At 42.9% G+C, this 25197-nt stretch overlaps 1 protein-coding gene and 1 non-coding gene across 3 annotated transcripts in view; one reads left to right on the top strand and one right to left on the bottom strand.

Annotated features, from left to right (window-relative positions):
* Nucleotides 1–13752: 13752 nt before the first annotated feature.
* RFTN1 (raftlin, lipid raft linker 1) overlaps nt 13753–25197 on the top strand; it is a 180608-nt gene continuing 169163 nt past the window's right edge. Inside the window, exons 1-2 of one of the 2 annotated variants that reach the window (XM_023530870.1) lie at nt 13753–13772; nt 15474–15626. In XM_023530870.1, the coding sequence (XP_023386638.1) occupies nt 15482–15626 (145 nt within the window). In that variant the 5' untranslated portion in view covers nt 13753–13772; nt 15474–15481. Of the gene's footprint in view, nt 13773–15473; nt 15627–25197 lie in introns of those variants that run through there. The other variant, XM_011355131.2, reaches the window with a different exon arrangement.
* LOC111736860 lies at nt 21101–21219 on the bottom strand. Its single transcript, XR_002779268.1, has one exon. It is a non-coding gene; the product is annotated as a 5S ribosomal RNA (ribosomal RNA).

Here is a 25197-nt window from a genome sequence, read left to right as displayed (position 1 = left end):
GGGCATCTCCTTTCAGTAAGGAGGTTTCTTCCCGCGTCCTAACCCACTTTCGTAGGCTCGAGGGACGTCAGGGTGGGTCTGGGTCAGGGTGGGGTGGTGGCGGCATAATTTCAGGAAATCCAATTGTCGGGCACACACACCCCCCTCCAGGGCCAGGGCTCTTGCCCTTCACCTAGGGTATCGCGGTCTTTGGCAGTGAGAACAGCGTGGAGGCCAAGGTGCTAGACCCAGGCGCGCTCCTTGATGCCTCCCTGTCGCACACGCTGGGCTGCCCTCTCTGGTTGTGGGTAGTCCCCAGGGACGCTGGGTGGTGTCAGTGAGTTTGTTAGGGACTTTAAAAACAAACAAAAAATATTTTTTGATAAAGTCTGGCACAAATCCCTATATTTGAGTGGTTACCCTGGTTTCCAGCAACAGTCCCTTGTAATTGGTACAGCTGTTTTCAGATGCTGGGCGCACAGTCAGGCTAGGCGTCTTTCAGCCCCTGCCATCGTGTGTCATCTCAGGATAACTGAGGCCCTGCCAGGAAGGAAGGCGGGGTAATGTGAGCGACCTTTGGGCCTGTGGGTAGGGCGCACTGTGAATCCCACGTGGCCCTAGCCACCGGGATTCCTAATTTGTACCTCTGAACAGCTGAATTCCCTACCAAGTTCAAGTGACCCCAGATGTCACCAAAACCCACAGAGGGATTAAGCAACAAGCTGTTTGGGGCTCTTGGTGCGTGTGTGTGCTAACCTCAGTGAAATCACTTTAACCTCAGAGGGAGCTCTGCATCCTCTTTTGCCTTCAGTGGGGGTTCTGGCCTGTGAGCTGAGAAGTCATCCTTTGGCTGCATTTGTATAACAGGCTGTTGGGTTGGTTTTTCTTTGTTTGTCTTTTGGCTGCATTGACATGGGGCAAATGGAAGTGGAGTGTTGTGCAGTTAGCTAATAGATTTGCTGCAGGAATTGAAAGAGAACAAATTGGGAATATAAGTCAGTGTGTTCTTTTTCTCCCTCTTGAGCAGGAATTTTTGGCTTACATTCAAATAATTGCTTTGTCTGTAGGGAAAAAGGCAGAAAATCTTTGGCATGAGTGATGTGAGTTCCTGTAAAGCTACTGGTGTTCTTGCAATCTTTTCTCTTCAGCAGAACTGATATGATGTGGGCCTATGGCTTGGTGAGCATGGGTGTTTTGCCAAATTTTTAACCTAGTGGGCTAAGGGGGTGGGGATGGAGGGCACTATAATTCTTTCCCCTTCCCATCTCATTTTAGAAAATCTAGAAAAGTTGGAAAAACAGTGACCATCCAAACACCCACAACTCGAGCCTATAATTTTGCTATATTGGCTTTATTTCATATCTCTGCATCTATTCATCCCTCTATCCATCCATCAGTCTGTCTTACAGATTTATGCAATTTAAAGTAAACTACAGACATTGGGACAGATCACTACTAAATATTTTAGCACACATTTTATTATTTAGAGTTCAGTATAAGTTCATGATTTTCTTAAGGTAAAATTTATGTGCATATAGTGAAATGCACAGATCTTGAGAGTTACATTTGCATAATGATTTGACAGATGCATGCACCTGTGTAACCCTAGTCTCTACAAAGAAAGAGAATATCACCATCACCCCCAGAAAGTTTCTTCATCCCCATTCCCAGTCAGTCCCTGCCTCCGCCTTTTCGGTGGCAACCACTGCTGGGATTGTTTCTCACTCTAGCTTAGTTTAGCCTGTTCTTGAACTTCATGTAAGTGGGATTCTACAGTATTGTATAAAGCTTCTTTCACTCAGCATCTTTTAGAGATTCATCCATGTTGAATTTCAGTCATTTGGTCTTTTTTTTTTATTGCTGAGTTGTATTCTAGGTTATGTCTATGCCGCAATTTGTTTATATAGTCCCTTGTTCATGGACACATTACTTATTCCAAGTTTTAGGGGGTATTGTGAAACAAACTGCTATGAATATTTGTGTACAAGTCTTTCTAGGGATCTCTGCTCTCATTTCTCATGGGTAAATGCCTAGAAGTGGAAATGCTAGAAGAGGTGTATGTGAATCTTATAAGAAACTTATAAGAAAGCATGTTTTTCTAACATGCTTATAACATTTTACGCTCCCACAGCAATGCATATAAGTATGATATTCCAGATACTACAATCTCATTTTCTTATTCCCAAGTCAAGAATGTGGCTTCACTAGTGTTCTCTGGGTCCAGAGGGATCCAGAAATTGGGACCATCTGAGACAGTCTGGAACATGTTTTCATAGGTGGAAGAGCTGTGAGAAGTCCCTGACTCTGCCAGTAAATGGATTTACACTTAAATTATTGCAGACGATCAGACGAATATTTTATTTTTAGATATCTTTAGAGAAGGGAATTCCATAGGGGAATGTACGCTTGGTTGTGAAAGAGATTGAGTGCTTTCTTTATAAAGAAAAATAACCCCCAACCCCACAGAATTCCACTAAACTTCTACTTAGAAACTCCTGGGGGATTTCTGGCATATTGGTCTGGTTGATGTGAACTTGGTGGAGAGTCCCGTTGGATTTCGTCAGCTTGGGCAGCTGGCTGTTGAAAGGGGTTCTGTTTGCTTTGTGAGGAAGATGAGATTTGTCTTTTTAAAGGCTCAGAGAACAGCTTTCCTGTTAAAGTGATTTGGTCTCTCAGTGAAAACATGGCCTGTCAACACCCCCTTAAAGTCCCGGCTGAGAAAATGGGCTCGTCCTCATCCGGTCCCCCTTATACCTTAGTCCCTCTCTGTGGGCCAGCAGCTGAACCTGGGCTTGGCTCATCCAGGAAACAGGAATTGAGTCTCCCTGCCTGAGAGGGATCCCAGGATGAGATTTTTACATCTTATCGAGATGTCTCAGTGGGGACCAAGCTTTGCAGATGATAGAGAGTCTTGAGACATTACACTGTGTTTGAAGACTGTTCTCATTCACAACCTAGTACAGTGCCAGCCACAGAATAGGAGCACAATAAACGTTGATCGGTTCTTGTGACGCATGGTACCCACCTGGGGGATTGCCTTTCTGGAGGCTGACAAGTGAATGCTGAGATGTCAAGGCTCCGAGATGTATTTTCCTAGAAGCCACTTTACCATAGCCTGGGAAACGGCTTCAAAATGTCTGGGCCTCGGAAAACTTTGCTGAGTGTAAACTTCATTTTCTGGCATCGTTCTTATTTTATTACAGATTTCACTATTGTTATTAACAAAATAATAATGATAGCTAGCACTTGCCAAGTGCTTACTCTTTGCTAGGTACTGTTTGTCCCTTTACCTGTTGCATTCTCTGAATTCAGTCCTCACGAGAAGCAAGCGCTTTTATTATCTGCACTTTAGCCTCGAGGAAACTAAAGCTTACTGAGGTTAAGTAATTTGCCCTAAGTTCACATTTTCATGTTTCCCAGACTTTAAGGAGAGAGACTGTGATGTTGGGTTTCACAAATGCAGATTCTGTCTACAAGCACAGATTTCCAGATACACAAAGCCATAGTATAATAACAATGTGAACTGGGTAGGCAGAACAAAGTCGCAAGAAACGACACACTGAAGTCACTTTCTTCAGTCTTTTTCTTTTTGTTTTAAGCTTGCTGAGTTTTAAGCTTGCAGCCAGGGCCTGTATAGAGGTACTAATTTTGGTGACAATTTAAGGTATTATTGGTTGATTATGATTGTAATTTCATTGTAGGAAATGAAAGACGCTGCCAGCTATTTGGTTTGAGTGTCTGTTCCTGAGCTGTCCATACAGTAGCCACTAGCTACATGTGTTCTTTTTACATTTAAATGTAAATGAATGAAATAAAATAAAAGTTAAAATTTAGTTCCTTAGCCACCTTTCAAGTGCTCTAACATGTGGTTGTTGGCTACCGAATTGGACAACGAGATATCAACTATTTTCATCATCGCTGAACGTTTCTTTGATAGTGTTGCTCTGTAGTAAGCATTTCTCTTTTTTCCTTCAGTTTAAGAATTGACAACACACTTGGCTAAGGCTTAGGCTGTTTTTTACTGACAAAGAGATAAATTTAGCCAGATTTTTCTTTTAATGTTTACTTTCTAAAGCGCGCTCTCTCTCTCTCTCTCTCTCTCTCTCTCTCTCTCTCTCTCTCTCTCTCTGTGTGTGTGTATGTGTGCGTGTGTGGTCTTTCATTTACATTCAGTTTTTGACATATATTTGAGTTTCCTTTTTCTCCTGGGCCCCATTATTATCACCGCATATTTTACCAAGATGCTTTCTCTGAAAAGATCTGTACAGCAGGCAAGCGATGGCCACTGCTTGAGCCTTACTAATTCCTAGCGCTCCAAATAAGAATTTGGTTCAGCTTTTAAATATGCATTTGTGTGACTTACTCCCTACATGGGTTGAATTCAGGAAGAAAAATTGCTGTCAGCGGGACCAGAACCAAAGAGCTAGAAAATCAGGTCACATACTATGCGTGATGGCTACCTGCCAAGACTCGGATGGAAGAGATACCATTTGGGGTACTTGAGGGCTTCATTTTGGCATTTTTCTGGTTGGGCCTGCCCCTGTGGTGTAGGGGTGCTGGAGAGGGCTGGCAGCTTCTGTGTCCTGGTTGTACAGTACAGCGGGGGAATGGTGCTGTAGCTCTCTCCTCTTCTGTGCTGTACTCTATTCTAGAATCAGGTTCAAAGGAGAGGGGACACCAGCCCTCAGGTGTCAGTGGGGAACCAGGACCAGCCAGAGGTGGAAAGTCAACATCAGCTATGTTTTGCTCAGCTTGTTTGGTACTGACCAACTCCTTAGCTACTTTACAAAATGGTGTTGGATGTTTCCACACTTTTTCAACCAGGAAGCCGGCTACACCGCAGTGATAGCTTTTTTTTTTTCTTCTTTTTTTTTTTGGCGTTTGAAACCTTTTTTTGTTGTTGTTTTATAGGCAGACAGACCCCCTTGATTGTCAGCATTTATTCTTTGCAGAGGATTATCAGCTTCCACTGTGTGTGTGTGTGTGTGTGTGTGTGTGTGTGTGTGTGTGTGTGTGTGTGTGTTGAAACACCCTACTTAGTATTTCACCCTGAGGAAATATTTTCTGAGGAACCATTCAAGTTTTATAGACTAGCTCCTAAATTTTTCAGCTTTGGAGAAATTGTTATAATAGGCCTTATCCATAAAGTTGGATAAGAAGAGATTAGGTTATTCACAGACTCCGGATAATGGAATGTGACCATATCGTGAATTACCAAATTTCGGAAATATAAAATACAAGAAATTGGGCTGTTCACTTAAACATTTTTTTAATTTAGAGAGGTCTTTTGGGATTTTTCCAGTGTCCTGGGACACCTTATAAGCACCCTTTTTAGTGCGGTGTGATTGTGGGTGTAGGCAAGTTAAAAGAAATCTTTATAATGGGTAATGAGTAACACTAGTAATAGTATCAATGATGGTTAACATTTATGCTGCTTTTTCTATGTGCCTGAGTTCTTCTAAGCCTAGTTAAATATTAACTTAGTTAATCATTACCCTACAAATATATTTTGCAGTTATACCCATTTTATAGTTGTGAAAACTGAGGTTAAGTGGCTTCCTCGAGGTAGAGACATGGGGATTTGAACCCAGGACATCTGGCTCCAGAGCTTGTGCACCCAACCCCTGTGCTGTGCTGTTAAGAAGGTGAACTTGACAGTGACAGGCAAATATTCCCAAGGCCCTTTCTCATCCTTTATCAGATAATGTATCTTTCCTACTCCTGAAGGATGTTGACTAAGTAGAAATTTATCGTGCATTTATTGGGGCTGAGCATTGGGGTAGTTGCTGTTGGGGATGAGGACATGAAAGCTGCCTTGGAGAAGTTTATTGTCACATAGGAAGATGAAGCATTACCACAAGCTCCAGAGCTTCCCCTTGAACTCTGGACCGGTCCTTCCAGGTGCCCACCTGACACTTCTCCTTGGATGGAGCTAACACATCTAAAACAGACTCCTGTCTTCCTTGGCTCAGCTGTTTCTCCCACAACCATGCCCATGTCAGAAGGTGGCCACTGCAGCCTTCCATTTGCTCAGGACACAAACCCTAGAGGTGTCTTGGATGTCGTCTTTTCCTCATGCCCTATTTCGAAACCACCAATAAATCCAATTTCCTACCTTCAAAACATATCCAGAATTTGAGGCTCATACCCGGTTATCATCTGATCTTCCCTCTCCCATGGTCGGTCATGGCCAGAGTATTCATGTTTCCCTTCAGCTCAAAACACTCCCAGGACTTCCATCTTACTCAAGGCAAAGCCCAAATCCTTACCATATACCGCACGGCTCATACTATCTGCCTCCTGTGCCTCACACTTCATGTGCTGCCTGTGGCCGTGCCGCTTCACCAGGCAGGTCCTGGAATGTTCTAGTCTGTTTGCACTTGCCACCACTTTGCCTGCTATACCATCCCTCTTATCCTATGGCTCCCTCCATCACCTTCAGGATTTTACTTAACGTTACCTGCTTGGTGAGGCCTTCCCTGAGCACTCTTGTTTGGAAAAATTGTGCCACCTTCCCCTATACTTGTTGTCCCTCCTCCCTGCCTTATTTTTCTTTATTTGACATATCTTTAAAGTTGAAGTTATTATTTTTGTTTATTGTCTGTTTTTCTGCTCCTGAAGGTAAGGCCCAGGAGGGCAAGGTTGTTATTATTTTTTCTCCTGTCTCACTTTGATATCCCCAACATTTAGAACAGTGCCTCGCATGTATTAAGAACTCAAAAAAGGAGGGTGTGATGATTAATTTTATGTGTCAGCTTGGCTAGGCTATAAGGTACCCAGTTTTGGGTCATATGCTGGTATGGAGTATTTAAATGGATTTTTTTTTAGGTGTGATTAACATTTAAATCAGTAGACTTTGAGTAAAGTAGATTATCTTTTATAGTATGAGTGGGCCTCATCCTATAAGTTGAAGAACTTAAGGAAAAAGACTGAGATCTCCTGAGGGGAAAGGAATTCCACCTTCAGATGGCCTTAGGACTCCCTTCTGCAACACCAGCTCTTCCCTGTGTCTGCGGCCTGCTGGCTTGCCCTGCAGATTTCCCACTTGCCAGTGCCCATAGTCACATGAGCCAGTTCCTTAAAATTCTGCCCTGCCGTCTCTCTGTACAGATCTATATACACATACGCATATACACATCCTCTGTCCTATTGGTTCTCTTTCTCTGGAGAACCCTAATACAGAGGGTCAAGATGGAAGAGAAAGGAGTGTCAGGTGGAAAGTCCAGTGGCAGTGAAGGCATGGTGTCTAGAGAGCACTTGGTGTGTAAAAAAGATAGCCCTGGCTTAGTCCGACCTGACTCCAGGGTCATGAAGGGGAACAGGCTACTAAGTTGTTTAGACTAGTAAGGAGGGAGACCGAGATTGCAGTTGAGGCTAAGGACTCCAAGCTGGCAGCAGATGTGACTTATGCTCTTTGAGCCACTTGTGTGGTGCAGAATATGAACCTGGCAAAAGCTGGTGATAAGAATCAGAGGGATGAGAAACAAGGGAAACCAGAGCGAGGAAGGTATTCGATAGTCCTGAAATGGCAGGCTGGCCCGTAGAATGAAGTGGCGGAATTGAAAGCATCCACCAGAGCTTGGAACCTGGCCTGTTTGTGTAGGAGCAGGAGCAGGAGCAGGCTGATACCTAGCATTTTGAGTCTGGATATTAGAGGGTGGGGGTGCTACTCACAGAAACAAGAAACGTGGGAGGAAATACAGGCTTGTTGGGCAAGATGTTGCGTTCTTTTTGGAGCGTATTCATCTGGAATCGCCAGGAAAGTTCCAGGTGAAGATGTTGAAACAGATCCTTGGGCATATCCACCTGGACTTGAAGAAAAGACAGGATGGGAGGGAGACTGGAGAGTTGTCCCCTACAGCAGAGAAAGTGAGACCAGCGAGGGGGGATGTGATAGCCGAGGGGGAGACAATACAATCATGTAACTTTTATGAGCGTACACAACAATATCATGTATTCAGGGTTCCCAAACTCTGGTTCCCAGAGTACCCCAAGGCACTACAGGAAACCCACAGTTAGGGAGGGGCAAGGGATAGTTTATATTTTTGAGGGAAAGACAGGGGTACTTGAAATGTTTGATACCACATTCATTATTAACTCGATGTGGGAGTTCACAATACCAGCATTAGTACCACGTTCCTTTCGATGACATCATGTCTTTTGCAAAGCTGGATTTGGGGGCAGTTGCTAAGAAAACCATTGTGGAACAGGAAACGAGGGTGGTGGCGTCCAGTGTGATTTCAAGATTTGAGAAGCTGTGCAGTGCCCAACAGATGTACACACCCCCTTAGTACTTAATTATGGTGATTTAAGATGTAAGGAAAAACCTTTTCTTTCAGTTTGTGTGTTCTGTTTTTTCAAAAGGCTACTAAGTTGTTTAGACCTAATTATTAATTTGTTTGGACATCTGCTTAATAAATAGAACTATAGGTATTGCTGTTAACAGGGAGTAGTGTGGAAATTTTGGCCGAGACCCTGGGAGAGGGACATGAACTGTCTTAGAACCTTTGCCACATCTCGTCCTGGGTGTTATATGTAGACTGTAAAAGAGTCGGAGCGGGGATAGAAGGATAGGGGAGAAAGGGAAGGACATGAGGGCTGCATCCGAAAATCATGTTGTTTGTTTGTTTGTTTGTTTGTTTTTCAAGAATAAAGGCTATGAAGCAAATAATGTAAAATGTTAGCTTTTGTTAAATCCGGATAGTGGGTACATAAATGTCTCATTTTCTATCTTTATCCGTGTTTCCAGTGGTTTATAATAGAAATAATTTTAAGAGAGAGACAGGAGGGCTGGCAGTAGAAATTTAGGGGCACACCTGCATTTAAGAGGACAGCAGTGAGTCTGGGAAGGGAGCATCTGAGGTACAGAGAGATTCAGGAGTTGGGAGGAGTTGCTGAACCAAGGGGGTCAGCAGGACCACGTTCTTCTAGACTGTGGTTGTCAGCCCTGGTTAACAGGCTTAAGAAAGATCCTGGGCCCTGCTAAGGCCTGGATACTAGGAAACTGGAGAGCGTTAGGAATGGGAAAAGACTGGGGTTTGCTACTAGAGCCTTGCTTCTCTACTCTGGCTACCAGTTAGAATCGCTTAGAGGGCTTTAATGAACACTGATCTTTGTTCCCCATTCAGAAATGGCTGGGCATCAGGACTTTGAAACAGCTCTCTAGGCGATTCCAGTGTGTAACCAAGATTGAGAACCACTGCCATGGCCCAGGGTTTCTCAAACTTTACTGTGACTCAAACTTTAAGGAACACTTGTCATTAAAAGGTGGGTTCTGATTCAGCAGGCCTGAGTGAGGCCTAAGTTCTGCATTTCTAAGAGTCTCCCAGAGGACCGCACTTTGAGTAGCAAGTTCTCTTTAGAGGGACCTGTCGTTAGTTATGGGTGGTTGTGATGGAAACTAGTGGGAAAGCAGAAAAGTAGCCTGGATCAGACATCTATTAAGATGTGGGGGTGGGGGTGAGGGTGAGGTGGTAAGCGAGTGTTTTCTTTTGATAATGTAAATACCCCTTGTATTCCTTATCTTTTGCTTTGTAACAAATTACTCCAGGACTTGGCAGCTGAAAACAATAAACATTTGTTATCTCACAGGGTTTCTGTGAGTTAGAAATTCAGAAGCAGCTATGCTGGGTGGTTCTGACTCAGAGTTTCTCTGGAGGTTGTGTTTAACACGTCATCTGGGCTGTTATAGAGCTGAAGGGTCTTTTTCCACATGGGTGTTGAGTTAGTACTGGCTGTTGGCTGGAGACCTCGGTTTTCTGCCATGAGGGCTTCTCCATGGGGTTAATAAAGCTTCCTCATAATATGGCAGCTGGCTGCCCCCTGAGTGAGAGAGCCAAGAGAAGGCAAGGTAGATCCCACCCATCTCCTATAACCTAGCCTTGGCAACCAGTATCCTACTGGCTGCACAGGTCAGCCCTACTCAGTGTAGGAGGGGACCTCTCATGAATACCAGGATTATTGAGGGCCATCTTGGAGGCTGGGTGTGATATCCCTTATTGTTTTCAACTAGGAAAATAATGCATGCACAACACAGAAAACTTGAAAATAGAGAAACCCATAAAGAGAATGTCACTTCATAATCTCATGACCCAGAGGAAAGTTCTGTGAACATCGTGGTCTGTGTCCTGCCAGTTAAAGAAAGAATGTAGATTTTTATATACAGTAGTACACATAGATGTGTGAAAGTGGCACCATACCATAATACTGTTCTTTTATTTGGCATCAAATCAGGAGCACTTTCGATAGGCAAATTTTAGTTATCCTTGGGTTTCTGTCTTAGATTATGTTTGTAGGATATAAGGGTTTGATGTCATTTGAATAGTTGACTGAATTTTGAAGTTTTTATTTACGTTTCTGGTTCAAAAGAGGCGTACTTTTCAAGTAAACCCTTTTAAATTTGGATTGTCACTTTCTTACTTTGGATGCCTGAATGACGTAATAAACACACTCAGTCTTCAAATATGGGATATGAGAGTAGAAATAAAAAATGAGTTTGCCAGCTGATCTAGCGTCACTGCATATAATTGCCCTGTCTCTGGTTGCCTGACATGAGCTGTTGGCAATTGTTAAAATTAGCTTTACAGTCTATCTCAGATTAGTGGTAAGTGTGGTAAATGAGGGCTCACTCTTAATGAAACTAATTTGTATTTGAAAATATAACTACATATATTGCCCCCATTATTTAAATGTGTGCGTGCTAATTGATAGTAAAAATGAACCTTTAAACTGAGGTTTTTATAAACCTTAGCTGAAAAATCATCTTTTAAGGAGGAGATCTTTTTTGAAGTGGTTTTCCAGTGTTTTATGGTCATCGTGGGAAGCCTTTCAGAAACAAATTAGAAATACTTTTAAAATAAAAATTTCAACATTTCGACATTTAAAATGACACAGGACATCATGTCCCATTGCCGATCAGCTTTTTCTGGAACCAAGTCTATGGCGATGGCTCCCTGTTTTATATCACAGCAGTTTTCTCTGAGTGCCCTGCACTCCGCCCAGACCTGTAGAGCAGCCAGCCTCACTGCACCGTGTGTATCTGTTCATTGTCTTTCTCCTCCTTTCACCTGCCATCTCCTTAAAAGAAAGGCCTGGCTTCCCATTTTTATATTTCCTGATTGAAAGCCTGACTCAAAGCCAACCTTAATAAATGCATGGTGAATGAATGAGTGCCTGAATTTGGAATATTAGTACCCTTCCTCATGGAGCTGACAGTTTCTGCATGAAGCTGGTCCACCATATACCAAAGACACACCCCATTCTAGGTTTGATTCGGAAAGAATTGATTTTTGAGAATGTCACCATTTGAGGGATCTTTGCTTCTTGGTCATTCGCAATGTCCAGTGTCCTCTCCTTGTACTTGGGTCTCAGAACCTCCCAGTGATGACCTTATTTTCCTCCCTAGTCAGCATCCAGGTCCTAATTACCTTTAGCCTGTTTCTGTTAGAGAGCTGTGAGTATATTTTGGCTCTTTTCATGTTATCTCACCGTAGGAATGGGGAAAGAACTCCTCTCTTTCTCTACCTTTTAAGACCTCGTGGATTGTTTTGTCTTGGCTTCTTGATGCTAGAGAGACTCATACACATGGGTATAGGTATGTCTTCTAGGAAGACAAAAATATAAAGAGAGAAAAAAACCTCCTGAATGAATGTCAGATAATCAAAGCTGATTCACTGATCAACTCACACATAAAATATGTAAACTGATTTATATGAGGTGTCAACGTGAAGTAACTACAGGAATTTGAAGGGGAAGAGCTCCAGGAATTGGATGGACCATAGAAAAGTACTGGGAAAATATCACACACATAGGTGATTTTTAGCATGTTTCCTTCATGAAAACAGACAAAAACAAAAGGAGAAATAGCCGGAATAGTACCGCTGCTCGTGATTCCACTCAGTGAGCTGATGCCCCAGAGTCAGCAGGAGGTGGGGGGGCTAATTTATTGGTCTCTCAGAGGGTCTCGCCTTCCTCCTGTGGGGTTAGCATCTAGCCACCCTGAGTGTGTAAAGGGAATCACTGTTTGTTAACAGGACCCTGCACTTACCATACCAGCAATCCCACTCCTAGGTATTACCCTAGAGAAATGAAAACTTACGCCTCATAAAATCCTCTATGTGAATGTTACAAGCCACTCTATTCATAATAAACCCAAACTGGAAACAGCCCAGATTTCCTTCCAAGGGCGAATGGCCAAAGCAGGGCCCATAAATGCAGGCCAACCTCAGCTGGTGCTTGACTGAGGAGGCAGCGGGCCATGGTCATTTTGAACAAACTTGATGTATAAGTTACCTGTCGCATGACAAATCACCCCCAAACTTAGAGGCTTAAGATAGCAACAGTGGTGTCTTTTGCTCAGGTATCTGCAATTTGGTCAGGTCTTGGTGGAAATAGCTTTCCTCTGCTCCATGTGGTGTCCGTGGCTTGACTGAGCCAGAAGCTTCCGAGATGGCTCACTGGCAAGATGGCTGGCAAGTTGGTGCTGGCTCTTGGTTCCTCTCCATATGTGCCTCCCTTTTGGGGCTGCTTGGGCTTCCTCATAGTATGGTGACTGGAATGCAAGAGTGGGCATCCCAAGAGTCAGGCAGTGGATGCTTCCAGTTTCTTAAGGCCACGGTCCAGGAGCTGGCACTGTGTTATTCTACCATGTTCTCTTGGTCAAGCAGTCATGGAGCCCAGGTTCAGGGTTGGGGGGGCATGACATAGACCCCACCTCTTGATGGCAGGAGTGTCAAAGGATTTGGGGGTTATATTTAGAAACTATCGCATTTACCATTTACTCTCCACCCTACTAGAAACCTCGAACCCTGAGGGAGATGTGCCTGAATGTCTGCGTGAGAGAATGTGCAACCACATTAGGTGTCATCTTTCCTGACGAGGCTGTTCCCTTCACTTTTCCCTCTGCCTCTCACCTCTCTCTTCCCTCAAAGGCTCACACTCATTCCCCGCCCCAGGCCTCTTGCCAGATTCTATTGTGAGTTTGATTTGGGAACCTTGCATAGTGAACTGTAAAGTTTATAAAACTCTACAATAATGTAAGGCATTGTTATATCTTATTTTTCCTCCCTTTTCTAAGCTAGATTTTTCTGACTTGTTTGAACAAAGTAAGGACTAATAGATATTTTTGGAATGGTATAAAGTCTTTTCTATTTTGATGGGTGGAGGTTGGTAGAGTGAAGGAAAGAACTAAGGAATGCAAGTGTGCCAGTAGGGTCCTTGACACAAAAGAATAAGGTACAAATTCACACTAAGGTTTTAGTGGCCAGCAACGGCTTCACATGCTGCCTTTCCCAGAGAGAACTGTGCCTTAAGAGTAGCTGCTTGACCAGGGTTGAACGCGCGCCAAAGAAATGAATCTCTAAAGTTTGAAACCCCAAGGATTCAGTGATATTACAGTTTTGCTACTGTTTGCCACTGTTTATCTTTTCTGTGTATGATCACATAGATGATTTCCCTAGAGCCACATCATGTCTTGTGAGAAAAGCACAGTGCCCTTTGGGATGAACTTGGGCAAATACGTCCAGTTCCGGACAGTCTGACCGAAACCTTAAACTCAAAGTTGTAATTTGGGAGGGTTTTTCTAATGCTTCTTGGCATGCCTTTCCTCTAGCTCCCAACCTCGTCTGAATCTTTCTCACTCATCCTGGTAACCCTCTTCTTGATTTTTTTCTGCTGCCAGGGAACCTGTCCTCTACAGAAGAAACTAAATCATACTAAAGTTGTTAGTGGCTACCAGGAGTTTGGTTTCTTGCTCTTCTCGTGGAGATATTTGTGGTTTTCAAGGAGATACTGAGGTAGGGTGATTCTGATTTCAAAGGAATGAATCTCTAGTACCAGAACTTACCTAACAGGATAGCAAGAATAAGAGTATTTTTGAGGAAGTGGTTTCTTCTTGGAGATCCCCAAACACTCAGTCCATTAGGTGGGGTAGGTGAGTGAGTGACTTGGTAAGCCTCTGGGTTATTTCCAGTTCTGTTCTAGTGGTAACAGTGCTCATCTAGCCAGGGTTCCCTGGTCCCCAGTACTTAGGAGCCTCCCTGTCCACTTTTCTTCTGCTTTTTCCAAGCACATGCCAGTCGGCTTGCTTTTTAGCAGTTAAATATGCAGCCTCTGTACAAATCAGCTATTAAATCTGCAGAACTACAGAGTATTTTACAAGTAATCAGTTCATGCAGATTGCACATAAATCATGTCTGCTCTGGCCCTTTGGACGCTAATGTTCCCTTATTAAGGCATAAGTAAGCCTTCCTGTTCTCATCCATCCTTCCAGACTTTTTTTAATTACTGAAAAGTATAGACCGGTTGTCGCTCCACCACCCTCTTTTACATTCCCCACCCCCACACACACCCTCACTGCTTTTTGGAGGTTTATTTTGTTTTTCTGGAGCTTGCCAAATTGCCTTAGGAAGCTGGGTACCTTGTGAATGGATTGAGCAAAAGGAAATTCTTATCTCTAAAAGGAAGCAGTCACCACGTTTCTGTTTGTGATATTCTTGGCCAGTTAATATTTTTGTGAAATATATTCTGATGGCAGCGCCAGTATCCCGGAGATGGGGGAAGTATTGGTCATGCTCAGTGCACAAAAGGAAAATATCTTCCACTGAAGTCTGGGGAGGGGATAGAAAGTCATTTCATGACTGTCATTCTGCCGAAATAAACAAAGCACCTTCATCGTTTTTAATCCCCTGGAAGACTGGAAGCTCAGCCACCCTTATATGCACATTATTTTAACATCTCTCCGTTTTCTTTTCAAACCATAGCTACAATTCTTCGCTCTAATACACGTGGATTTCTGCTTCCAGTTTCTCTGGCCCTGCTATTAGTGTTCAGCGAGTTTTCATTTTGGTCTGAAATGACTCTCTGAGAGCGTAGAAGCACACTATTATTCCTGTGGTTTGGTCTAAAAAAAGAAGAAAGGGGGACTTTTAGACGAGGCCCATAAAAATACCGCCATGTACTTTTAGAGATGTTTTATGAATATGAATTCTCTTCTAAGTAATCACTGTTGAGGGTAGAAAGGACTTTGGGAAATTGAAACAACAACTTAATATTCTCTCTCAGCAACCACAGTGAAGGTGACACATCTCTCTCTTTTTTTTTAGATGGGCTGACACCATAATACACTGTATTGCTTTTTGGATTCCATTTTTTAATCATATATACAGATCATAGTAGAACTGAGGCACTCTGGGGTATTATCTTCCTCAGATAAGGGAGAAAAGATATAGAGGACATATGCTTTCGGTATTATTTCAGAATCACAGGATGTCTGGTAATGATATCTTAACAGAAAGAGAAGTCAGCCTGGGTACTAAGCACAGTTCCTCTGGTGTTTAGGTCATATATTAAATTATACTCTAGATTCCATAAAGGCTGAAGTCCCGTATGTATTCTTCAGGGAAATTATGGAGTCTTTTATACTATGGTGTTTAAAAACAAAATCTCCCAGAAAAAACAAATCACCCCCCTCCTTTTTTTCCCCCTTTTTCTGGCAGCTGCTGAGATGGGTTGTAGATTGAACAAGTTAGAGAAACGCGATGACAAACGGCCTGGAAATATCTATTCGACTTTGAAGAGGCCTCAGGTTGAAACCAAGATAGATGTGTCTTATGAATACCGCTTCCTGGACTTCACTACCCTGACTGCTGGTGAGTACTGGTGCCTGGTGTTCTTGGTGACAGGTGAGCTCGGACCCGGCCTGGCACTGCAGCCCTATCCTGGGCAGGACCTTCAGCTGAGGCTGCCCCAGTCAGTGCTGGTGGGGCCTGACAAAGACTTACTGGGAGGTGGGTGGGGTGGGTGGGACTGTCCAAAGGGGGCTGCTTGTATAAATCCACATTTTTATGCGAAACCTTTCACATTTTAAAAGATAGTAACTAATTAAAATTATAACAAGTTAGAACCATATATGAGCCATATACTGCGCATGGGTGGGCTGAATTTGGCCCATGGGCCAACCGGCTTGCAGACCCTGTTTCCTAGCAAGCCATGTGGAAAAAGGAAATTGCCTTATCTCCTCATATCTGTCTGCCTGTCCAACCAAATTCATCTGCCCATTGTTCCACCATCTTTCAAGAGTGCTTGTCCATCTGGGCTTGGTTTTGCCTCACCTGAGCCAGAGGGTGTTCAGGTCACCTACCACCACCAGCGTCCCACTGGCACTGGAGTGACAGGCAGGTGAAGGTCAGTGTTTTCATCACAGAGTGTTTGCTGACCACTGATGGTGTGGAGACTGTGGGGCTACTGCTGTGGGGAAGTGGTTTCCTGGAGCTCCTTACCTGGTAGGAGAGAAGACTCCTTACACATGAAAAAACGAGACACCCAACAGGCTGTAATTTTAGGTCGGAAAACATGTAAAATATATTTCAGAAAAGGAAGGGAATATTCTTTCTCTCTCTCTTTTTTTTTTTTTTTTTGCCGGGCGGGGGGCTGAGGGCGGTCTCTGGAAGTTGGGAGCAAAAAACCAGGCACTACAAAACTAAAGCATTGTAAGACATGTTCTCCCTGAGCTTCTGAGTATATTTTAAGCTTCTATTAACAGAAAAGAGAATGAGAGGGACGAGTCCTCGTGTTTGTAGGTGTGAGTCCTGGCTCTGCTGTGGAGTAGCTGGGCAAATTGCTAGGCCTGCACCATCCTCATCTACCAGATGCACACATGAATACCCCCACCTCACAGGGCAGCCGTGATGACTAGAAGAGGGAAGGTGTGTGAGGACTTAGCACAATGTCTGGTACGAAGTAGGGCTACTAATATTGCTACCACTCCTCCTTCTTGACTAATTCTGCTTTGACCACTTCCATCCTGAGGCTCCACCTGCTTCCTGAGCCCTGAGACAGCTGGGCATCTCTGCAGGGACCTTCTGTGTACCCCAAAATGAAACTCAGCAGCTTCCTCATCAGATTGCTTCCTGCTGGCACCCTTGTCAATACTATCACCATCATCCTCTTAGACGGACTGACACCTTAGTCCTCTGTGACCAAGCCTTCTCCTCACCCACAATTTCCATTCCATCACCCAAGTCTATTCAAACTACTTCGGAAAATGCTTATAATAGAGCTAATGTAACATGAACAAATCCAAACACAAAGTTATTTGAAGCATTTGGTCATTATTTTTTTAATGAATATTTGAGTGCCCACAATGTTCTAGGCGTTATAGAACAATTAAGGGGAAAAACAAAAGGATGCATAGGAAGAAAGCTTGGAAGGAAATACACCATGATGTTAAAATTTGATTGTCAAGGTGCTGAGATCATGTATTTTGCATTGTGGTTATATTTCTTCTCTTATTAAGAAGAGTAATTTTTGCTTAACCTCCTCTGTCTTCCAACTGCTTTATCACTCATCATCTGAATTACTTCTCTAAACTCCTTATATGTTTCTCTGGTTCCTTGTGCTTCAGTCATAGCACCCATACTGTTTTCTGCATTGTGCTTTCTTTAATTGAATTATCCTTTATTCTCTCATTATAAAATGAACATCTGCCCATTATGAAATGTTAGAAAAACACTGGAAAAATCTCAACCATTTCTCCCTGCTTCTGCCTTTGTCACCTTACAGATCATGTCACCCCTCTGCTCAAAGCCCTGCTGTGGCTCCCCTCACCCTAAGTGGCACCATTCACCTGTCATTTGTCCTGTGTGTTCTGCCACTGCAAACTTGCTGTTGCTCAAGGCTCCAAGGCCTCCTCAGGGCTTTTGCACTGCCTGTTCCCTCTGCCTGGAAGTCCTCCCAGATATACCCTTTGCTCAGCTCTTAACCACCTTCTTTGCGGAAACTTTCCTGGCCACTGATTTAAAATTTCTACCTACCCCCAACTCTCTTTCCCTTTCCTCTCTTGATTTTCTCTGTAGCACTTCATACCATCTTACATACTATATATTTTGCTTTTGTTGTTTGTCTTATTTATTGCCTGCTTTCCTTCATTAGAAGGTAGAAGCCCTTCTAATGAGTACCTCTGTACTCATATCTGCTTTATCCTCTGCTGTGTCTTCGTACTTAAAACAGTGCCTGGCACATAGTAGTTAATCAATAAATATTTGTTGAATGAATACTCAATGTATATTTTTAGATCCTGCTTTCTTTCAACTAAATATTGTATAGTGAGGCATGCCCTCTGTCATTCCTTATGTTCCAAAAATATGATTTAATGGCTGTACGTGATTCAATCACTCAGCATACTATAATTTATTTAGAAGTTCTCTTTTATTGGACATTTAAGTTATTTCAGGCTTTGGGCTATTATAAATAATGTTATGATAAGCAATGCTGGACATAAATCTTTGTGCACGTTTCTGATTATTTCTTTAGGAATTACGGAGTTGAAAGACACAAATGTCAGGACTCTTGATAAATTGCTTAATTGCCCTCTACATAGGACCTGTTTGTATAAAACACAAATCTGATCATACCAAACTCTTTGGTTAGTTCCTCTGGATGAATGAAATGGAGTTTCCAGTGAGTGCTCAGGGCTTTCCTCAGCTTGCCCTTGCTCTTTGTGGACCCTCCCCCAACTTGTCCCCTGGAGCAGGGGTCCCCGACCCCTAGACTGAGGACCGGTACCTAGGAACCAGGCCATACAGCAGGAAGTGAGTGACGGGCAAACGAGCAAAGCTTTATCTGTATTTACAGCCACTCCCCACTGCTGGCATCACCACCTCAGCTCCACCTCAGATCATCAGGCATTAGATTCTCATAGGAGCACCGGTCCCTGGTGCCATAAAAATTGGGGACCACTGCGCTGGTGGATGGCGTGCCTTGGCCCTTGGCCTTGCCCTTGCCCTCTTCCCCCAGGATCCTTCCTCTCCAGTCTCCCTACTTAGCACAGGACACTCCTTCCACACAGGGCTTGCCATACCCCTCACTGTTTGCCAGAATCCCACCTACCTGTTATTGTTCCTTCTTGGAATTATTCTTTTTTGCACACTGTAGTTTGTCAGTACCATCCTATGGCACTTTTATTCCATGTATTCTACTTATTTGTGTTTCCTTGAGGACATGGACCAAGCCTTGCTTATCTTTCTGTTCTTTCTCGTTCATGCTTTCTAGCTGAGTATAGTGTCAGGTACAAAGTAAATGTTCTCCTTCAAAGTAGATGTTACACATGCTGATTCGTTCCCTGGCAGCCTCTCAAGTTCTTTTCCAGAAGTTCTAATGGGGTTATTCATTATTGCTCCAGAATGGAGCCAGTATTGGTTGAGAGCCTACTATGTGCCAAGTCCTGTGATGGGCATTTTATTTCTTATTGCATTCTCCCCCAACTTTTCAACTTTGCCAAAGTATAATTTAAGCCCACTAGACTGCAGGTATTTAAAATGTTCAAGCCCATGAAACCATCACCTGGTCAAGAGGTGGAATATTTCCATTACCCCAAAAGTTTCCTCATGCACCTTTGTAATCTCTCCTTTTTTCCAACCCTCTGTCCCCAGACAACCAGTCATCTGCTATCTGTCACTCTTTGTGTCACTGATTTTATTTGACAGAACTTTCTATTAATGGAATCATATGGTTTTTACTCTTTCTGGTCTGGCTTTTTCCTATCAGCTTACTTTGAGATTCATTTATGTTGGTCGGTATGTAAGTAGTTCATTCCTGTTTTATCTCTGGGTAGTATTCTATTATATGGATATATCATAGTTTTGTTTTTCCATTCATCTATTGATGGACCTTTGGGTCATTTTCAGTTTTTGGTGATTACAAATTAAGTTGTTGTGAACATTTGTCTTTGTGTGGCCTCTTACGTCATTTTATCCTCACAGAAACCCAGTGAGGTATGTGGGTACACTCATTCCTTTCTTGCAGATGAGGAAACAGATACTCGGAGAGGTTAAGTAACTTTTCTAAAGATACAGTGCCAGGAAGTGACTGAGGCAGAATTTGAATGTAAATCTCTTGGGCATCAAAGCTCTTTTATAAACTGCAAGGTGCTAGACAAATAGGTATTGACACTAATTAGAACTTTCTTGTTAGAAAACTTGTGTTGTTATCTAGAGGCACGTAAGAATATTCCTCTTTCATATGGTTTTGGCCATAGAAGATTTTTAAGTAGCACTTGATATGCTTATTTTTCATAGAGAAGATGCTCATCTGACTCTTCAACAGATTGAAAATTGGTGAAAGTGTGTTGGCGCACTTCCACCTGGTAGCTTAGGCTGGAAGGGGACCATGTGCACTTTAAAAAAAAACACACACAAAAAACAAAATCAGAGTTAACTCCATTTTGTTTGTCCCTTGTTTAGAGCTCAGTGCTCTTGCAGATGTTATTGGAACCTGCACCCTCACTTGTGGGGCTGGCAGAGGCAAAAAGCATCAGGAATCTCGCAGTTAAGCACCTAAGCTGCCAAAAATCTCAATTCTGGGTGATTTGATCAAGTCTTAAATTTTCAATTAACTCTGGTCATCGAGGGATGAACTTGCCCTTTGACGGGTTTCATTGCAGATAGAGGCCCATAAAGCATCACAATTTCTGCAAAACAGTGCCTTGTTCTGCCTTTTATACGTGCGTTTTGCCAACTTCTCAATACCAGGCCATTCTCACACCACTTGACGGCTACCTGTGTTGGCAACACGCGAATCAGTGTGTTCTATATGTGTTTGGTGCTGGGGACAGTTGGCACAATGAATGATCTGTATAATGAGGCCAGTGCCCAGGGCCTGATCTTTGCTTGAACTGTCTAGTCCTGCACTGTCCAGTACAGGCGCCACCAGCCACGGGACTATTTAAATGTAATAATTAAATTGAAATTAAATAAAGAATGCAGTTCCTCTGTCACACTAGCCACACTTCAGGTAGTCAACAACCCACATGGCTGGTGGCTACCATGTTGGACAGTACAGATAGAAGACACATCACCACAGAAAGTTCTGTTGGGTGATGCTGCTCTAGTCTGTTTCTGAGGGAGGATAACTCAGTTCTGGGTCTGATTCTGCATCTCTAATTCAGATTAATGTGCTGTTTTTATTATGAAAGTTAGCCCTTGGGTTCACTAGGGACTATAGGATGACAGTTTATTGATTCCACAATTTTTTTTTTTTTTTTAGGCGAGATAACCCTTGGTTGACCTCACAGATTGCAAGGACCTTGTCAGCTTACAATCTCTTATTTTTTATTTTTTATTTTTTACGCCTATAGCACCTGGTCTTCCTAGGTGGTCTCCCAACTAAGTACTAACCAGGCTCGACCCTGCTTAGCTTCCGAGATCAGACGGGATCGGGCATGTTCAGGGTGGCATGGCTGTAGACATTGATTCCACAAATTTTTATTGAATGTTGACCTGGGACTAGATGTTGTGTCCTGAGGCCATATGGGCGAACCAGACAGGAGGTTTATCCCGGTTGTCTTAGTCAGCTTGGCTGCTATAACCAAATGCTCCAGACTGGGTGGCTTAAACCATAGACATCTATTTTCTAACAGTTCTGGAGGCCGAAAGTCTGAGATCTGGGGCCAGTGTGATTAGGTTCTGGTCAGGCTCTCTTCCTGGCTTGCAAATGTGTCCTTACATGGCTGAGAGACAGAGAGCTCTCTCTCTCATGTCTCTTCTTATAAGGACATTAATCCTTTTGCACTAGAGCCCAGCCCCACCCCCTTATGACCCCCTATATCCTAATTCACTTCCTTACTCCAAACACTCCTGGGGAGTAGGGCTTCAACATTTGAATTTTGAAGAGACACAAGGCAGTGGTCTAGTACACTAGTCTAGAATGGTTCAAAATCTCTTACACATGAAGCAAGTGATTTTAGTACCCAGTGCTAGAGTCATGGTGATAGAGGGGACGTGGTAGTCCCCAGTCTTGTGGGAAGACTGCATGTATCAAGGAAGGCTGAGGTCTGCAGGTGGATTTGGAGTTACCCAGGCAGAAGAATGAGGGTGAAGGAGATGATCTTTTCAGATAAAGAGGACAACCTATGGGAGGGGCCAGAACCTGGAGACAACATTGCATATATGGGAAGCTGTCAGCAGTTTGGTCTGATTGGAGCATGGCTTTTGGGAGAAGTAAATGGAGGCCAGGTGACTAAAGGTCTTAGGTCTTGGACTGAGGAGTCTCGGCTCTGTCAAAAACACTGAAGGTTTTTAAGAGAGTAGGTGACATCATATTCACATACCAGAAAGACTGCTCTGGGTTTAGAATGAAGAAGGATGGAGGGGGTAAAAACTGTGGGGAGAGGAAACCATCTGGAAGCCATTAGAATCATCAGGCAAGAGGTGAAGGTAGTCTCAGCTGAGGGATTCACAGTGGGGACAAGAGACATAGGTGGAATCAAGGGAGATTAGGAGGTGGTCCCAGAGTCTGACGGGCAGGTGAGAGAGCGCAGGAAGTAGAGGAGGAGGTGAGTTTACTGGTACCTGGATGGCTGGCGCAAGGCCCACACAACTGGATACTCTGATTCTGCGTTAAGGCATTTCAAACAATGCTCTCACTCCGTCATTCTAGTAGCCATGAGAGCTGGAGGGAAGGATTATTTTTTTCTCTCTTGTTTTCAGATGAAAAAATTGCCTTGACTGGTAGCAAATACTAAGTGGGACCAATGTTTGAACTCTCTTCACTCAGGATTCATGTACTGCACATGAGAGCTCAGTGCCAGCTGTCAGGCCTGGTGATTGGTGTCTCAGTGTGTTTGTTTGAAGTATAACTTGTATACAATAAAATACACCCATATTAAGTATATAATTTGATGAGTTTTGATAAATGTAAACACCCATGTAACTACCACCACACTCAAGATATAGAACTTTTCTGTCACCCCTGAATATTCCCCTCATGCCTTCCCTAGCCTTTGTCCCAGACCCGCTGATCTTCTGTCACTGTAAATTCATTTAGCTTCTTTTAGAATAACACAGGAACGGAAGCACACAGTATGTATGCTTTTGTGTTGGACATCTTTAACTCAGCATGCTTTTGTGATTCATCCATGTTATCTATCTTATGTATCAAGACCTCATCCCTTTTTGATTCTGGAGAGTATTCCATTGTTTGGATGTGTTACAGTTTGTTTAATCATTCTCCTGTTGAACATTTGGGCTGTTTCCAGTTTGGGGCTATTATCAAGAAAGCTGCGACGAACATTTGTGAACAAGTCTTGTGTGCACATATGTTTTCATTTCCATTGGGTAAATACGCAGGCGTGGAATTGCTGGGTGGAATTGCGAATGTATATTTACCTTCATAAGAAACTGCCCAGCTGCTTTCCAAAGTAGTTGTACCATTCTACATTTCCAAAAAACAGTGTATGAGAGGTAGTAACTTCATTTTTTATATGTGATTATTAGAACTACTATTTATTCAGCACCTAGTGTTGAATAAATAGTAGTTGTATTAATTAATACAATTAACGTTATTTTGAACATCTTAATTAATTAATAGTGTTGTATTAATTAATTTTTAACAAGCTAACAATGATCACATGAAGTACGTGGAGTCACCTCCAGGTTATAGAAGAATAAACTAAGATCTGGAGCTTGGAGAGGCTGTAAAAGTAACTTGTCCTAGGCCACCAAGCTGTTGGATGTTTGTAGCACATCCCGTCATCTTACTGAACAGCAGAGCCTTCACTTTGGGCTCTCTTGGTCCCTGAATTTCCTGTACACTGTAGTGAGTTTTCTACTAAATCGAAAGGCTTTACCATGAAAAATCTGAACAGTAACTCATGCTCCATTGCACATCTCTGGCAAGCTGGTCTTCTGTTTCTCCTCTTAAACTCTTGCTTGTAAAACATTCCCATGACACACATTACAATTTCTAGGATCAGTTCACATTGCCACATTTTTTAAATTCCCATCTTTGTGGTTTTCCTGTCTAAGAGGTCCTTAAGAGCTGACCTTTGGGATTTTTTTCTTCGACATTGTGCTGACCAGGCTTATACTTGGATTCTAGCTGCCAGCATTTTAGCCTTAAGCTCCATATATAAATTTTGGGTGGTCATGGTAATAACACAGGGTGATATTTGTTATTGAAAACACGCGTGTTGTGCAACAAATCATTTAAGGGTCTAGATTTTTTTTTTTTTTTCAACTCTTAGTCTGGGTAACCATAGCCCTAAACACAACTGCAGAAGCAGTTGATAATTATTGCCTATTTAAATTGTTCATTTAATTTCTCTTCGCAACCAGAAAAAGACTAATCCAAAAAGAAGAATCACAATTTACATTAAGGTTTAAAAATTAACAGACTAAAATGTTTGAGGTCTAAGAGTTTGGGTGCCTAATGGCTGCTTATAAATCTTGGCACTGTCTGATTTCATGGGTCATGAAGGGAGATGGTAAGCAGCTTCTAAGATGTTCAAAATAATGTTAACCTCCAGAAAAAGACTATAAGCCTTTAGTACTAATTATTTCCCTACGATAGTGGTTCTCTAGCTTGAGGCTGATCAGAATCATCTGGAGGGCTCTTTAAAATACAGAATCCCAGGACCTAGCCCCAGAGTTTCTGATTCAGCAAGTCTGGGGCAAGGCCTGAGAATCCACATTTGTAATGAGCTCCCAGGCGATGCTGATCTGGGGACCACACTTTGAAAACCTTCAGAGACCAGATGGAGTGCAAATTTCTTTTATCCAAGTGGAGGTGGGAGAAAAAATAATATTGGTATGATTTTTTTAAGTAAAAATTAGTAACTACTTACATATCTAACTATATATTATGACCAACTCATAATTTATTGCTGTGAAGTAGCTCGTAGTATATTTGGAAAGACAAGCCATACTACTAAAAAAAATACCAGTTGACACAATGATTCTCCAACTTTGCTTTTAACAACTTTCATGTCCAAGCTGCACCCCAGGCTAATTAAGTCTTGGGGAAGGGACCCAGACATTAGTATTTTTTGAAAATACTGGTGATACCAACGTACAGTTGTGGCTGAGAAAGAGTGAGTGGGCATTTGTGACATGCCAGGTGGTTGGTATAAATGTGGGCGCCTCAGTTGGGTCACATGTGCTGAGATTTGTTTCCCTGTAGCCCTCAGGGCTGTTAGACTCTCCTGTAGGTCACCTCCAGGTCTCCAAAGCCTGGTTTCTTTCCCGTGTGCTGAATAAATGTGTGACATGGTGTAGGCTGGGAAGCCTTGGTACAAACCGTTGTTCTAAAACTTTAGCAACATCAGAATCACTTGGTGGGCTTGTTAGGACACAGAGCGCTGAGCCCCTACCCTTGGATTTTGTCATTCTGTAGGTCTGGGGTGGGGCCTACGATTTTGCATTTCTAGCAGTTTCCCAGTGATGTCAC

This window comes from Pteropus vampyrus, unplaced genomic scaffold, assembly GCF_000151845.1.
Source record: "Pteropus vampyrus isolate Shadow unplaced genomic scaffold, Pvam_2.0 Scaffold1, whole genome shotgun sequence".
Taxonomy (NCBI): domain Eukaryota; kingdom Metazoa; phylum Chordata; class Mammalia; order Chiroptera; family Pteropodidae; genus Pteropus; species Pteropus vampyrus.
Note: the sequence above shows the minus strand (reverse complement) of the source record. Positions and strands in the feature narration are given on the sequence as shown.